Source organism: Plecotus auritus, assembly GCF_963455305.1.
Source record: "Plecotus auritus genome assembly, chromosome: 4".
Taxonomy (NCBI): Eukaryota; Metazoa; Chordata; class Mammalia; order Chiroptera; family Vespertilionidae; genus Plecotus; species Plecotus auritus.
Window position 1 is genome coordinate 163,437,787 of NC_137775.1, and position 17,286 is coordinate 163,455,072.

The 17,286-nt window shown below is 40.1% G+C and overlaps 1 protein-coding gene across 1 annotated transcript; it reads right to left on the reverse strand.

The window, feature by feature from the left end:
* Window positions 1-5,146: 5,146 nt before the first annotated feature.
* Window positions 5,147-15,735, reverse strand: LRRD1 (leucine rich repeats and death domain containing 1; the record flags this gene model as incomplete). Its single annotated transcript, XM_080664124.1, has 5 exons — window positions 5,147-5,327; window positions 7,766-7,883; window positions 10,586-10,747; window positions 12,788-12,986; window positions 13,870-15,735. The coding sequence occupies 5 exons, from the start codon at window positions 15,733-15,735 to the stop codon at window positions 5,147-5,149; spliced, it is 2,526 nt and encodes an 841-aa protein (XP_080520250.1).
* Window positions 15,736-17,286: the final 1,551 nt, after the last annotated feature.

Sequence of the window (17,286 nt, forward strand, 5' to 3'; positions counted from 1 at the left end):
GTTGGACAAATAGATTTTTGCAGCGTGTTTGAGCCCACAAGTCCCACTTCTTCTGGCCGTTTCGCGGGAGTTGAGTCGTGCAGCCATAACCTCCTCCACTCCTGTGGTGACAAACAACCGTGTGTGTGGAATGACGGCGGTTGAAGCCTCCCCCGGGGGACTAGCGCGGGCTCCTGACCAGACGTGTGGGTTTATCCTATCAGCACTGAGAGCGAGGAACTGTGCTGGGCGCTGGGGATGCAGCAGCGAAGGACAAACCTGCAAGGCCCTCGGGGAAGGAGCAGGAATATCCAGGTGCCTGCGGGACACCTGCTCCCGGGGACAACACGTTACCCCGCAGGCAGTGAGCAGACCCAAACTGCACTCCTCCCAGCCCCCGTCCGCCTCCCCCCGCCCCCCACCTCCCCGGTAGAGCCTGTGTAGGAAGGGCATCGCGATCCACCGCAAGCCTCCCATCCATCCAATCCGTCACCAAATGCTGTAATTCCACCAATTTAAACGTTTCTTCGTGTCCTCGTTGCTCCAGCACGACCCTACCTGCCCTCTACGTTCCATGCTTGTCTGCAGTCTACCCCCCTCCCCCCACGGCTGTTCCTTCTAGTGTCACCAAAGCTAGGTCATCATCATCTCAGAGGTCTCCTCTGTTGGAAGATGAGCTTGAGAGTAGGGATCATTGGTTTTACATTGTTTATCCTCATACCTACCACAACCGTTCTCAAAAGTGTGGTCCGTGACCCTTTGGGGATCCCCAGGACCCTTTCATAGCATCTGCAACGTCAAAGCTCTTTATAAAAATACTGTTATTTGCTTTTTGACTACTGGAAACTGCGCTGAAAGTCAATGGTAAATAAAACTTCTAGTCGTCATTATTCTTCACTGCCATACATTTGAATAGGAAAAAAAAATTTGCCTGGCCCTAACCGGTTTGGCTCAGTGGATGGAGCATCAACCTGCCGACTGAAGGGTCCCAGGTTCGATTCCGGTCAGGGGCATGTACCTTGGTTGCCGGCACATCCCCAATGGGGGGTGTGTAGGAGGCGGCTGATCGATGTTTCTCTCTCATCCGATGTTTCTAACTCTATCCCTTCCTCTCTGTAAAAAAATATATTTTTAAAAAATTTGCCTGTTTTAAGTATGTCCTTGGTGAAATTGTGAACATTAATTTTATTAAAGTGTAACTAATGACTACATGTATTTTTGCTTGACAGAACGACTGACAAACTTAAGTCGTTCCAATTTGAGTATTCGAGAGACATTTCTTAAAAAGGAAGTAAGCCGATCCTTTCAAGGAAAACCACTGGCAGTATTTGTTGTCATGATAAAATTAAACGTTTTAAATAAAAATTTAAGATTTTAGAAAACCTATCTACCACTGTGAACTTGAGAGCTTACAATTTTTGAGACTTTTCTACAGAGGAAAATTTAGTAACAAGTGGATGGATTTTCTATAACAAAACGCATCAAGATATTGAATCTTTGCATAATTCAATGAACCAGTATTTTCAAATGACTAACGCATGATGTTACAAAATCACACATGAGTGACATCCATTTAAAGTACATGTTGGACAAATAGATTTTCGCAGCATACAAAAAGTTCATTGATATAGTTTCTGATTGTACTTTGCAACTGTGCGGAGAGGGCTGGTGGCTGAATACCTATAATAATATGAAAAAGTTTTTTTAAATTTCTCACTTTTCCAACTATGCATCAGTGTGAAGCTATGTTTTCTTAATATACTTTAACCAAAACAATATAGATAGTACAATAGATTGAATACAAAAGCACACGAGAATTCACATATCTTCCATTAAGACAAGCATTAAAAGAGATTTGCAAAAATCTAAAACAATGTCACCTTTCTCACTATTTTTTTTTGTTTTATTTTTCATAAAAACATATATGTTAACACGGCATTGCTAGTATTTTTTAATATATTTTATTGATTTCAGAGAGGAAGGGAGAGGGAGATAGAAACATCAATGATGAAAGAGAATCACCCATTGGCTGCCTTCTGCACACCCCTAATGGGGATCAAGCCTGCAACCTGGCATGTGCCCCTGACCAGAATCGAACCTGGGACCCTTCAGTCCGCAGGCTGATGCTCTATCCACTGAACCAATTCAGCTAGGGCGCGGTGTTGCTATTTTTAGTAAGTAAACATTTTTATTTCTTCACTTAATTTGTAATATTGCAAATATATATAGATATATAAATATTTAAGATACAGATTAACATTTTTAAAAATTTGGGAGATTGTTAATAACTTGTAAGATTGTGAGGGAATCCTGAGACAAAAAGTTTGAGAACTGCTGACCTAAAATGTGATTTATAGGGTTTTCAATTTTTGTTCTCTGTGGAACCAAGCTCCATATCACTAGTACTACCTGTGAAATCATTTTAAAGCCAGACCTTTTATTCATTAAAACGTCTACTATATGTAGTTCCCATTATTATATAACCGTAACTTTTGTTATTTTAATATGAGTTTTCCAAGGTGATGTTTCAGAAGCACATCATACAATGAAAGGGAAGATTATTGATTCACTATAGATTTTATCCTATTATTATTTTATTAGTGGAATATAGTAATTCAACTTTTTCCCACCTGCCCATACTTCTCATCAGACCACTCTTTTTTCTTAAATTTCTTTATTAAGGTATCACATATTTGTCCTCATCCCCCCATTCCCATCCCAAACCCCTCCCCACATGCCCCCCCCCCAGACCACTCTTTTAACATTATTGATATTAAACTTAATTCCTTGTTGTAAACTAAGAGTGGACTGAAATGCTGGGTGACTGGTAGATAAAGCATCTATGACCAAAGCCAAAGTTTCTCTGTGTAAATAATTTTAACTGTTTACTTAAACAATGAGATGATTGAAAATTAGCTTGGAGAATTTTCTTTAGAGTTCGTTTTTCTTTCTGTTACCTTCTGACATATTTTGGTGGGGAGAGAGGATTATATTCTGTGACTCCTGAATCAGTACAAATTGCAGCCAGAGAGCTCTTCCATCTCAGCTCGGCCTTGAGGCTCTGCTCACTTATAATTCCTCAATAAGATGCTACTGACTGAAGTTCCCAAAACCACACTATGTCTACACGTGAATTTACCTTTACAGTTTTACTGAAGGATTGTAGATAATAAAATTTTAGAACCTAAGAGAAAAACAAAATCAGATGCTAAATATGACTATCTCTAAAGTCAAAGGAAAAGAACAAAATGTTCAACAGTTCGTGGGGACTGGAAGTTTTCTTCGTGGACACAGCAGTACCTGGTTGTACTGCCTAAAATTTACTTCTGTCAGTGAGAGATTTACTTCACTGCTCCTCAGTGAGGGGGCTTTCTTTCCTTCCTACTGTAAAAAACCTCCATTTAGGAGAACTCTAATCCCTCCCACAGAGATTATTTTCCCCTAGGATCCACAGCCCACCTACACCCAAACCTCAGGAGGGCAGTTTACAAGACACAATTATGCAAAACATTTATCTTGAGTTTCAGTAAGAGGCAGTTAAGCAAAACTGTCCCATTTGACACCCCAAGGGTAGATCCCTCAAGTCTCTATCCCAGTGTGAAATGAAATGTACATCTTCATTTCTTCTGTAGTTTTCTGGTAACTTATTGGACCAAACACACACACACACACACACACACACACACACACACACACACACACACACGACAAATATTTTCTCGGCTCTGGGCCAAGTAAAAGAAGAGAAACATTTTCCTAAAAGCAGCCAAATTCATACAGATCTCCCTGCTCTTAACAGAGGTGGCACTGTACATGACTATGCAGAGAGAAGTGGTTTCCCATTGTGCATCCTCTGGGTTTCAAACCATGCCAACTAGAGCATGTGAAATAATAGGACTATTTACTGCTGATGGATGCTTTTCAGTGACACAAAAGATCTGGCAGTAGCTTTGAAATTGTATCTTTACAATAATAGGTCACAGCAAGTAATCACTGTTTTTCCTTGGTTACTTTCCTTTGGTGTCATATCCAGAAGCCATTGCCTAACCCAAGGTCATAAAGAATTATGCCTGTGTTTTCTTCTAAGAATTCTGTAGTTTTACCTCTTAGGTATACGACCAATCCATTTTGAATTAATGTTTGTATATCACGTGAGATAGGGGTCCATTCTTTTGCATATGGCTATTCAGTTGTCCTGGCACCATTTGTTGAAATGCTTATGTTTTAGAAGCCATGTGTCTGTCAGAGAGACAATTACGGGTCCTGGATCCAGGAAATCTTGCATTTGAAATACAGAGCCTATATCTAATAAAGATACATATACACACACATACCTTGTTGGTTCTGTTTCTCTGGAGAACCCTGAGTAATACAGCTGGATTCCATCTCCCTCTCCCTATCTAGCTCTCAAACAGACCACCACAAGCTGCACATGATAAGCTAAGACTCCAAGACTCCTAACCTACCAGCAGAAAGATTATATCTTCCCTGATAGCTGTGCAGAAAGGTCCAAGGGAAATTCTTAATGGCCTGGCTTGAGTCAAATGGCTTTCTCTGAACCATTCACTGTAGTTAGATGGGTAGAAGACCTTGGTATTAGTAGCTTCAGGAATGGGGAAAGAGGATTGCATATGACAAGAGCTGGTTCAATGCCACCTAAAATACATTAAATGGCTTCCCCATATGAAAGAGTGTTTCTGATAGAAGAAGGGGAGAGGCATGCATGACAGGCAAGACGCCACTCCACCAGTCCTGTCTGGACACTTAGCTAGAGGATTACTGATCCAGGACGTCGTTTATGTTTCACAGCTCTCCCATTCCTGTAATACAATTGATTTCCATTTTTAAGCCACCATCTAAAAAGAAACTACTCTGCTTTCTAACTCCAATAAAAGTTACTAATGACTGTATTACCTATAAATCTGGCGTTGCATAAAAGCATTATGTAACAAAGAATGTTCAGTGAATTATTTATTTTTAAAATTCATTATCATAATTCTAGAGCAATAGAACAAATACACAAAAGTGTCTGATATTTTATTTTAACATATAAATTCTCATCATCTTAGAAATGTATGTTAAGAGAAATGACATGCAATTCTCTTATATCCAGTTTTAATTATATAAGTGCATCCTAAGTTTTCAGTTTTTATTATGGATACACTGTTCAGAATTTAATTGTGCATGCAAAAAGTTGTAAAGCTGTTATTTTGTCCATAATTTCATATGCTCCTATCATAGTTAGCACCCGAGTTAGATGGTCTCTTAAAGCAGCAGTGGACAAGTTGCTGTTTTCCATTTTCCACTTATCAAGTGCTCGCTGGACTTTCTCGCTTAGTGAAACAGTGCTGAAAAAGTTTTTAAATAATAATTATGTAAAGAACATTGTTTTAAACTACTTAAATATGATATGTCTAGGTTTTAAAACTAATTTACCAGATTGAAGTGAGGATTACATTAATTGGTAAAGATAGTCCATATAAAAATTTAGCAGAAAGAAAATGTTAGCCCCATGCCACCCCTTGCTTCCTTGTAGAAAATCGACAATTCAATTAACATTCAATTCTTATTTACTCAAGACCTCAAAACAATAATTATGGATTATCCTATATAATAAAAGAGTAATATGCAAATTAACCATCACTCCACTACACCCACAAGCCACGCCCACAAGCCAATCAAGAGCGAATATGCAAATAAACCCAACCAAGATGGCTACGGCCACAGAGAGCAGGAGGGAGGCTTGGGTTTCCCCGGCAATGGAGGAAGCCAATCTTTCCGCCTGCCCTTGCCAGCCTAGGCCTCCACTCAAGGCTACAAAGTTTCAATGATAGAAGATACATAAACCCAAACAGAAATGGCGGCAGTCACAGAGCTGGAAAGAGCAGGAGGCTAGGGTTGCCCCTGGTGAGGGAGGAAGCCAAGCTTTCTGCACATCCTGGCTGGCCCAGGCCTCCGTTTAAGGCTACAAAGTTTCAATTATAGAAGATACATAAATCCCCCCAAAAATGGCTGCCACTATGGAGCAAGCAGAAGACTTGGCTCCACTCTAGGCTACAAAGTTTCAATTGTAGAAGATAAATAAACCCCAGATACCAGGGCCTCCGCTTGGGTCGCCAGGGGGCATGGCCAGCCTGCAAACCACCACAGGCCCCTGGCCTAGGCCACCTCACACCCCAAGGAAACCCCCACCCTGATCCGGGACACCCTTCAGTGCAAACCAGCTGGCCCCCACCCGTGCACCAGGCCTCTATCCTATCTAATAAAAGAGTAATATGCAGATTGACCATCACTCCAACACACAATATGGCTGCCCCCATCTGGTCAAAGATCCTGCCCCCATGTGGACACAAGATGGCCACCACAAGATGGCCAGCAAGGGAGGGCAGTTGGGAGGGACCAGGCCTGCAAGGGAGAGCAGTTGGGGGCGATCAAGCCTGCAGGTAAAGGCAGTTGAGAGGGACCCAGGCCTGCAGGGGAGAGCAGTTGGGGGGCACCAGGCCTGCAGGGGAGGGCAGTTAGGGGTGACCAGGCCTGCAAGGGAGGGCAGTTGGGGGGGACCAGGCCTGCAGGGGAGGGCAGTTAGGGGTGACCAGGCCTGCAGGGGAGGGCAGTTAGGGGTGACCAGGCCTTCAGGGGAGGACAGTTAGGGGCAAACAGGCTGGCAGGGGAGCAGTTAGGCATCAATCAGGCTGGCGGGGAGTGGTTAGGGGGTGATCAGGCTTGCAGGCAGAAGCAGTTAGGGGCAATCAGGAAGGCAGGCAGGCGAGCAGTTGGGAGCCAGCAGTCCTGGATTGTGAGAGAGATGTCCGACTGCCCGTTTAGGCCCGATCCCAGCAGTTGGACACCCCTCGAGGGGTCCCAGATTGGAGAGGGTGCAGGCTGGGCTGAGGGACACCCCCCTCCCCCACGCACGAATTTCGTGCACCGGGCCTCTAGTTTACTATAAACCAGTACACTACTGCTACAGTTCCACATGCTATGGAGCTTGATTTCATGACAACTCTCTTAGCTAAGTATATCCATTTTACCAGTGAAGAAACTAAGGCATGGAAAAGGTAAGAGAATTATATAAGGTCACAAAGTTGGTTGGGATTTAAAGCTAAGCAGTCAGTCCTCAGAGCCCTTGTTCTTAACTATTACCTATATCCACAGGGATCTCAAGTACAATAAACTAAAATAAGTATATTGTAGCAAATTAGAGTTCATATTAATATGATTGTCTCACAATCATGTAATCTATATATATAAAAGCCTAAGTGACCGAACTACCGGTCCATATAAAAATTACATAACGACCGGTCGCTATGATGCACACTGACCAGCAGGGGGCAGATGATCAATGCAGGAGCTGCCCCCTGGTGGTCAGTGTGCTTCCACAGCGGGAGTGCCGCTGCTCAGCTGACCAACGAGTGGCACCAGGCTCACAGCTGTTGAGCGCAGCTGCGGCAGCGCAAGCCTCTCCCACCTCCGCGGCAGCACTACCAAGTGGTGACAGAGGCAGGCGCAGCGGGGGCCGGGATAAGTGGGAGCTACACAGCGCCCGGCCCAGGCTCGGGCTCCTCCCCAGCTGTCTGCCCTTCACGCACTACTACACCCATTAGGGGATGTCGGACTGCTGGTTTCGGCCTGATCCGACATCCCCCGAGGGGTCCCGGATTGCGAGAGGGCACGTGCCAGGCTGAGGGACCCCACCGTGCACAAATCCGTGCACCAGGTCTCTCGTATTAATATAAGTCATAACATAAGAATAAGCTTTATATCACATGTTGTCATTCATACATACCTCTTTGTAGGTATATCTATTTCTGAGATTACCAGCTTTAGTTTTTGACACAAAAATTGAAAATTTGTTTCAGTGATGTTGTTGGCAACTATTTTCAAGATCTTCTCTAAGATTTTCTCTACATTTGAACATAAAAGAAAATTTAGGCCATCACTCTTGAAAAACACACAGTATTTTGAGCTAATATTGTATCTTGGTTTCTACTGGGCTTCTACCAGATGTATATGTCAAGTCAATTGAAAAGTAAAATGCAGACCTGATATACAAACTGGCTTTTTAATGTGCTTCTTTATGTACTATCTTGAGAAGCCAAGTTCACATCTATAAATATGGTGTAGGCCCTGGCTGGGTAGCTCAGTTGGTTAGAGCATCGTTCCAATACACCAAAGTTGTGGATTCTGTCTTCAATCAGGGCACATACAAGAAGCCCCTATTTCTCAGTGGTTAGAGCATCTGTCCACATACCAAATGGTTGCAGTTTCAGTTCCAGTCAAGGGCCAAGTACCTGGGTTGCAGGTTCCATCTCTGCTCCTAGTCAGGACATGTGTGAGAGGCAATCAATGTGTCTTTCTCACACCAATGTTTCTCTCTCTCCTCTCTCTACCCTACCCGCTCCCTTCCACTCTATCTAAAAAAATCAATGGAAAAAAATATACTCAGGTGAGGATTTAACACAAAAAAACAACAACCAAAAAATGCATAAATAAGTGGAACTGTGTAACAAATTGATATCTCTCTCCCAAATCAATAAATAAAAATTTAAATTTTAAGTATATGGTGTATACATGCATATTTTGTATTCCAATCCCTTATTTAATGTATGTTGACTTAGATATAGAGAGTTCTTAGTTTATTTTTCTTTAAGCTTCTAGCTAATTTGAACAGTGCTCTTTTTGTTGTTGTTGTTGACCTAAGGTACTTTGGAAATTTTTAAGAACTAGCAATCTCCCACCCCCTCTGTAATCGTCTCAAATATGTTCTGTGTTTTCTGGTGTTTATTTGTTTTTTATTCACACCATTAATCCTTCAAGCTAAATTGTATGCTAATGGTATAAACAAAAATCCAATCTTCTAAGCAAAATTTTTAGGAAGAGACCCCATGTTCTTTGTTAATTGCACAATGAATACATCTCCCGTGATGACATTCTCTTTACTCTCTCTGGGTGCCCAGCCTGCAGTATAAAGGCCCCTTGGCCATGAAGAAAGGAGATAAATGGCGAGGGTTCTCTTGTTTTTATTGACTTTTATCTGTTGCCATTGCCCGTTGTACTTTTGCCATAGAGGCTAGAAGAACCACATGAATCCTTCCTCAAGAACTGGGATAACAGAATTTCAGCAAGAAGTTTCAGTCATGAAGTTTACAGACTTCTCTAAAGTACTGTTATCTAACTGGAATTATTTATGGATCCTTGGAAACCCCTAAAATCTTTATTTTACAGAAATAAAGTTACCACAAAATGTCCCTTTTTTATGAACATAATTAGCAAAACTGACTTGGTTAGCAAGTTAGAGAAAACAGCGACTGTGACTTTTAATTTTATTTCTTGGGGTTTTTCCATCAATGAGGCTCAAATCCTGCAAAAGCTTCTGAATGGTAGCCATGTATATGGATGTGGCTTACAAGAGGACTGTACATTTTAGTGACTGTCTCACTAGATTTTAAGATTATGCTGATGTAACCTTCTGATTATATAAGACAAGGGTAAGTAGTAGAATAATTTTAGGGGACGGTTTTGTATATTCAGATTTTGCATATACAGATTTTCCCAAATCTGGAACAATATTAAATTGATTTAATACTTCCTAACACTGCATTAAAATGGAGGACCTAAATCTAGATCCATTCTGAGAGTTGATTTCCCCGTGACTCTGACTTTGCCACTCATCGTCAATCCTCAGAATGGATCCACATTTAGGTCCTCCATTTTAATGCAGTGTTAGGAAGTATTAAACCAATTTAAGAGTCACGGGGAAAAGCTTAGTTGTTAGGAACCCAGCCCCATGGAAAGAATTGGACAGTGAAACCTCCCTCCAAGGGACGTGAAGAAACCAGTGTCCTTCTGGTCCAATGAAAGGACATTTAAAGAAAACGGACCTGCTCCGATTATCAGGGCAATCATAAGGGCAGAAGAAATGAAGACTGCCCAAGGATTGCAGACAGGTGATCACAGTGGGCCAAAAACTGACTGGCATCAGTGGAAAGGATCTATGAACTTCCTTCAAGGCCAAATATTACTTTTAGAACAAATATATATGGTGATATAGACCAAAAGTGATGGAGAAATATGGGTGTGGATTCTCTGAGTCTGACCACAACCATAATGAAAAACCTATTGAAGGGCATTGAGACCAATAGGTGGGAAGCAGTCCACTGACCACTTGGATTTAACTGTTTTTTGATTATTCAATTTTATTGGACCCAGATTAAGTTATCTGAATTACCAAAATAAGCTCTTAATCTTCTGAAGAGGGAAAATGATATTTTAATGTCTCTGCCAGATTGAAAGCCTCCAATTAAAGCAGACTATCTTTTTAATTTTCTTAAATATGTTCTTATTGATTTCAGAGAGAAAAAGGAAGAGGGAGAGCTAGAAACATCAATGATGAGAGAATCATTGATCAGCTGCATCTGCATGCCCCCTGCTGGGGATCAGGCCCGAAAGCCAGACATGTGCCCTGATTGGAAATGTAACCATGACCTCCTGGTTCACAGGTTGATGCTCAACCACTGAGTCACACCCGCCGGGAAGCAAGCTATCTTTTAATTTACAGATGATACTAGGAAATAACTCGTAAGCTAGTCACTCACTTGTCACCTACCATCTCTTTCCTCTGCCCTCTGTAGATAGCATGCAATAGTGTACAACTGTTTTCCTTTACAGATTTCCATTGGAGGTCTCAGCAAAGGGTTATCATCAAAATTTATATCCTTCAGTGAGAAAAGGTTGTGGATACCACTAGGCAGAGCTGTAAGATTATTTCCTAATAGAAAAAATATATAATTGAATTGTACCTTTCTTTAAAAGAAAACTATGGAGATAACTATCTCTAGGGCAGTGGTCAGCAAACTCATTAGTCAACAGAGCCAAATACCAACAGTACAACGATGGAAATTTCTTTTGAGAGCTGAAAACCGACGTATGCCACAAGGTTTCAATCGCACTGTACGTGCGCGCCCGCACCTGGTATTTTGTGGAAGAGCCACACTCAAGGGGCCAAAGAGCCGCATGTGGCTCGCGAGCCGCAGTTTGCCGACCACTGCTCTAGGGTATCTACTGTGTCTCAATGGCAAATATCAGAGAACCCTCAAAGTGCTGGCAAATCATGAGTCATAAGTTCTTACTGTTGTCCACTTGTTAGGATTGAAAAGAAGGAAGCATAGAAATGTCAGTGGCTCCTTTCTCTCAAAGAGGATGGCAAAATGAGAAAGGAGGCTTTTCTCTTATGGAGTAGGTGTGATGGTAATTTTTTTAAGTACATTTTTTATTTGGAATAATTTTAGGTTTACAGAAAAATTGCAGAAATTGTAGAGGGTCCCTGTGTATTCAGCTAGTTTAAGTTTCCCCTGATGTTATCTCATGTTACAGTGTTACATTTGTCAAATCTAAAAAACTAACATTGGCACGTTACTATTAAATAAACTTTGGACTTTTTTGGATTTCATTAGATTTTCCATCAGTGTCCTTTCCCTATTCCAGAATCCATTCCAGGACAGCACACTGCACACAGTTAGGTCTTCTTAGTCCCTCTGGTCTGTGGCAGTTTCTCAGTCTTTCCTTGTTCTCCATGACCTTGACAGTTTGAGTTGCACTAGTTAGGTGTTTTGTAGAATATTCCCAAACTTGCACTTATCTGGTATATTTTCTCATGATTAGACTGAGGTTATAGGTTTTTGGAAATAATATCACAGGGATGAAGTGCCTCATCATATCATATCTCAAGTAAATATCACAAAATCAGCATTATTTATGTCTGGGAACAGGTACTTATTATTTCCTGTAAATTATTTTTTAAAACTAGTGGCCCAGCATGTAAAATCACGTGCAGTAGGTCACCCGCCACTTCCACGGGAGCCAGGAGCAAGCCACTGCCGCTGCCCACAAGAGCCAGAAGGGAGGGACCAAGAGGTGCTCTAAGCATCTCCTGGTGACTGGTTGCACATGCAGCCCTGCCCACTTGCACACGCCTCACCACACATGCAGCCCCGCCCACCCGCGCCCACCTGCTGCGCATGCAGCCTCCAGCTGATTGGTCATTATGCATGAGGGTGTGACAACCATTTGCATATTAGCCTTTTATTATTTAGGATTATATAGGATACCAGCCTAGTATTTTCTGTGCTTTGGGAAATCTTTAGAGTAAATGATTTACTTTATGTTTGTTAATGTAGTGATTTACTTGGTAAAAGACTGTAAGGTATCTATATATATAAAAGGCTAATATGCAAAGTGTCCCCTCAGGAGTTCAACCGGGAGAGCAGGAGTTTGATTGCTCGCTATGACATGCGCTGACAACCAGGGGGCAGCACGGAACAAAGAAAGGCCTCGGCCGGCAGCTGGGGAAGGAAGGCCCTGGCCAGCAGCCAGAAGGCCCCCAATCAGCCCTGATCACTGGCCAGGCCCATGCATGAACTTTGTGCACCGGGCCTCTAGTTAGAATATAATAGGGTATGGGAGTGGAGTCAAGGGAGCCAACAGAGAAAGGAAAACAGAAAACACTGACCTAAGGTTGGGTAGGTAGGTGTGTGTACAGGGAGGGAAGAGGTCAGGTTCAGAAAGAGAAGAAAGGGTATAGTCAGGAAAGACAGAATGAAAAAATGTTCAGGTTCCCCAACTGGATTATAATCTGTTTCAGGGAAGGAACTGGGCCTTATTTTCTGCTCACATTTTTTGAACCTATGACAGCTATTTCCTTCCAATGGGCACTTAATATATTATCTTACCAGTTTGCTGTTCTGTCTTATTAGTAAAATTTGCAACCTAAACACTAATGCTCTACTTATTGATTATGCTTGACACTCACCACTCAAGTTTAGTTTCCGGAGTTGGTTTAAAGATAGAATAGATGGTGGCAGATATCTTATTTGGTTGTTGTATGCATGTAAACTGACCAAGCTTCTCATCTCCCCTATATTTCTTGGAAGTTCTCTGATTGCATTATTTGAGATATCAAGTCCTTTAAGTTGAGTCATTTTAGACAGTTCTTGTGGAAGTCTTGTTAACTGTACAAAGATTAAACAATTATATTTTTAACAAATATTTCTATGACTAAAACTTCTAAAATCAAATGGAAGAAATTTTTTGTCTTAAAAAGGAGATATTTTCATGTCACAAATTCTTGTGACTTCTTTGCTAAAACCCACCACGTATTGTGTGATATCCAAATACTGATCCATGCTAGCAATTCTATATGATTTGAAATATCTATCTATATAAAAGCCTAAGCGACCGTCGCAACCAAATGGACAACCGAACAGGCTGCATGGGGCGACCAGGCTGGCAGGGGGGTTAGTGAGGGGTGACCAAATGACTGAGCAGCAGGCTGTGTGGGGCGACCCAGCCGGTGGAGGGGAGAGGGGGGGACAGTTGAGGGCAATCAAGATGGCAGGCAGAAGCAGTTAGGGGTGATAAGGCTGGCAGGGGGGCAATGAGGGGCGATCAGGCTGGCAGGCAGAGGCGGTTAAGGGAGACCAGGTTGGCAGGGGAGGCAGTTAGTTAGGAGTGATCAGGCAGGCAGGCAGGTGAGCAGTTAGGAGCCAGCGGTCCAGGATTGTGATAGGGATGTCCGACTGCTGATCCCGGGGATCGGGCCTAAACTGGCAGTTGGACATCCCCTGAGGGGTCCCAGATTGGAGAGGGTGCAGGCTGGGCTGAGGGGACTCCCCCTCCCATGCACGAATTTCATGCACCAGGCCTCTAGTTTTCCTATAAAACGTTGTGTTGAGAAATGTATTTGTAAGCCATGTTTGAGGTTATAAAAAGCCTATCCTTTAAAAATAAAACAGTCCAACTAAATTTAAAATACACATACACATATACTACATCATAGATTCTGATCCCCTCCAGTCCCACCTTTCCCCAAATCCCAAAATAGCAGTCTCTTACCTTTCTCCCATTTTTCTGACTCATATTCAGCTCTTTCAGTGATTGTAGTTGACACAGTTCAACAGGAAAATACATAAATTGATTGCTTGAGATATTTAATTTCTGAATTCCTTTTAAGTTACAGATCTCTGAAGGGATTTTCTGTATTTGGTTTTCTGAAATATCAAGTACTTGCAAATTTGCTAAAGTACACACTTGTATAGGGAAAGTTTCAAATTTATTACAGCATAAAATAAGAACATGGAGTGATGCCATATTAGAAATAGATGATGGAATTGTCCTTATTTGGTTTTTACTAAGATCCAGGTATTGAAGATTAATAAGAGAACATAAGTGCTCAGAAAATATCAGGAGTTTGTTTTCATTAAACTCTAAGTGAAGCAATTGTTTACTGAAAGATATATCCACAGGTATTTCTGAAATATAATTTCCATTAATAATCAAATAATAAAGGTACTCTAAAGCACACAAACCTATTGGAAAATACATTATTTTATTATAACTCAACTCAACTTTAGTTATTTTCTTGCAGTTTTTTATTTCAATGGGAACATCTATGATTTTATTTCCTGACAATCCTAGGCTAAGTATATTATTAAGATGAGAGATATCTTCAGGTATTCTCATTATATTATTTCTGTTTAAATTGAATTTTCTTAAATTTTTAAGCTTGTGGATGTTCTTAGGAAGTTTTGTTAATTGATTATCACTGAGGCTAAGGCATTCCAACATTACACAGTGGGAAATATTCTCTGGTATTTCTTTCAATAAATTTTTATCAAGTATCAGAATCCTAAGTATCCTAAAATTTTCAATTCTGTGTGAAATAACTTCTAATTTATTGTCAGTCAGTTGGAGTTCTTGCATTTTGAGCAACTGAAAAATTTCCACCGACAAAAATGTAAGTTTATTGTGATCTAGTAAAAGTTTTTCTAAATTTTTAAGCTCCCTAATTTCTTTTGGCAAACTGCTTATCAGGTTTCCAGTAAGGTTTAGTGAAATTAACTTTGAAAGGAAGCACAAAACTTTAGGAAATATTGTTAACTGGTTGTATTCCAAATTGAGAACACTCAAGTTTTTTAAACTAGACAAACTATCTGGTATATATTTTAAGTTATTATTAGCCAAACTTAAAATTTCCAAGTTTCTAAGGCTTTCTAAGCCAGAAGGAAAATTCTCAATGTAATTGTTATTTAAAAAGAGTTGCCTGATATTCTCAAGCTGTGATATTTCTTTAGGAATATGTGATATTTGGTTGTGACTGACATTTAATATCCTTAAATTGTGAAGTAACTGAATTTCAGATGGAAATGATGATAACCCATTGTCTTGCAAGGATAGAATTTCAAGTCCTAGCAGATCAGTTAAGTCTTCTCTTTTAAAACCTTTGATTTTGTTCTGGTCTAAATATAGATATTTTACATATTTTGTTTTTAAAATGCCCTTAGGGAATTCTTGTAAATCCTTGGCCTTGAGGTTAATAGTAAAGTTACCTGACTTTACGTCAAGTCCTTTCTGATATTCTTCAGAGAGTTCTGGGCTAATTTTTCCTAATATTTCATGAGATAGGAAGTCAACAGAAGCCTGATATTCAGCAGTCATCTCAGTTGTTGATAATGATGGACCTTCTTCATTACTTTTAGGCTTACTTTCAGAGGAGGATGTTGCTGTATCATAATGTGTACCTAATGTATCCATTCCAGGATGTGTTTCATAAATCTGGTCAGAAGGTTTCCCATCAGAAGCTTCCTTTAATAAATCTGATGTTTCTTTAATAAATCCAGGCTTCTCCATCAACTCTAATTCTTTCTTGAATAGACTAGTGATATCCTCTACTTCTTCTGAAATAGTCTCCTTTCCAAACATCTTATTTGCTAATAGGTTTTATACCAATAATAAGGTTTTAACTCATTTTTAATTTTGATGTTTAATGTTTTCCTTTGAACCTAGAAAACAAATGCTGATATTAAAAGAAGAGATGTTATAAAAATGTCAAAATTACAAATTAATTTTAATACACTTTGTAATGTATAATGAGTAATTTAATAAATATAAAACAATATATTTATAACTTATAAATTAATTTACATATGATTAATGGTTAAGGATGATTTATTGATTACATGCATCACATGAAACTCAAAATCGCATTAAAATTATAGAAAGGAATAAAAAAGATTAAAAAAAATTAGAAAGGATAAAGAAATGAAAGAATTCAACAAATTTTGGGAAGGCAAAAGAGATACCCAGTGGGGCCCCTCACCCCCATGCCACATGCAGAGTGCCATACGCATTGTGGACACTAGGTTTATATATGGTACTGAAGTGTCTTTTCACTGCCGTACTGTCAAATTCAGTACATTATGACAACTTCCCGATAGAAAGAAGTAAAATTCCTTAAGGAAAGAGGAATTGCTTTCTGTAACAGTAAAATGGAAGTAAAACAACTTTTTCAAGGACTGAGGACTAAGTCTTACGTGATTCCTGAGGAACCTGCACAGCGGGAGAGCACCCCTCCTCAGATGTCTGTGTCCCAGCTCCCATAGGTCCCTTCTCCAAGGCCATAGTTTTTAATAACCCAACCTCTTTCCTTTGTATGTTTATCACCAGGATAGTATGTACTTCCTAGGTTTACTATCTCTGTTACTGCAGTTCCTTTTCAGTTCTCTAATACTTGTTTACACACCTTCCTAAATTAAATCCTTTCTTTAAACTGGTATGGTTTCAATATTTCACAAACTCTCTAAGAGAGTAGAAAAAGAGGGAACATTTTCCAACTTGTTTTATGAGAATAACACTAACCTTTACATCAAAACCTAATGAGGACAATATGAAAAAAAATTAGAGCCCAAATTTACTCAAGGCAAAAAATTCTAAGCATTAAAAAACTGTTCTAATATAAAAACCAGCAATGTATATAAAAAAAAAATGTTTTCTGACTAAGTTGCATTTGTCCCAAAAATGCAAGTTTGGATTTTAACATTAGAAAATTAACATAATTTGCCACATTAAGAGATTAAAGGAGAAAACCATATGATCATTACAATAGATGCCAAAGCAGTTGATAAATTGCAACATTTCTCATGATTTTAAAAACTAGGAAGAGATGAGAATTTTCTTAATCCTTTAAAGGGCATCCATAAAAAAATCTGTAATAAATATCACTCTTGGTGTTGAAACCGTGAAAATTTTCCGTTGATACTGAAAGCAAGAAAATGTCCTCTATCATAATTTTTTTCTTTTTTTAATATATTTTTATTGATTTCAGAAAGGAAGGGAGAAGTAGAGAGAGATAGAAACATCAATGATGAGAGAGAATCATTGATCAGCTGCCTCCTGCACGCCCCACACTGGGGATCAAGCCCGCAACCTGGGCCTGACTGGGAATCAAACAGTGACCTCCTTGCCCATAAATCA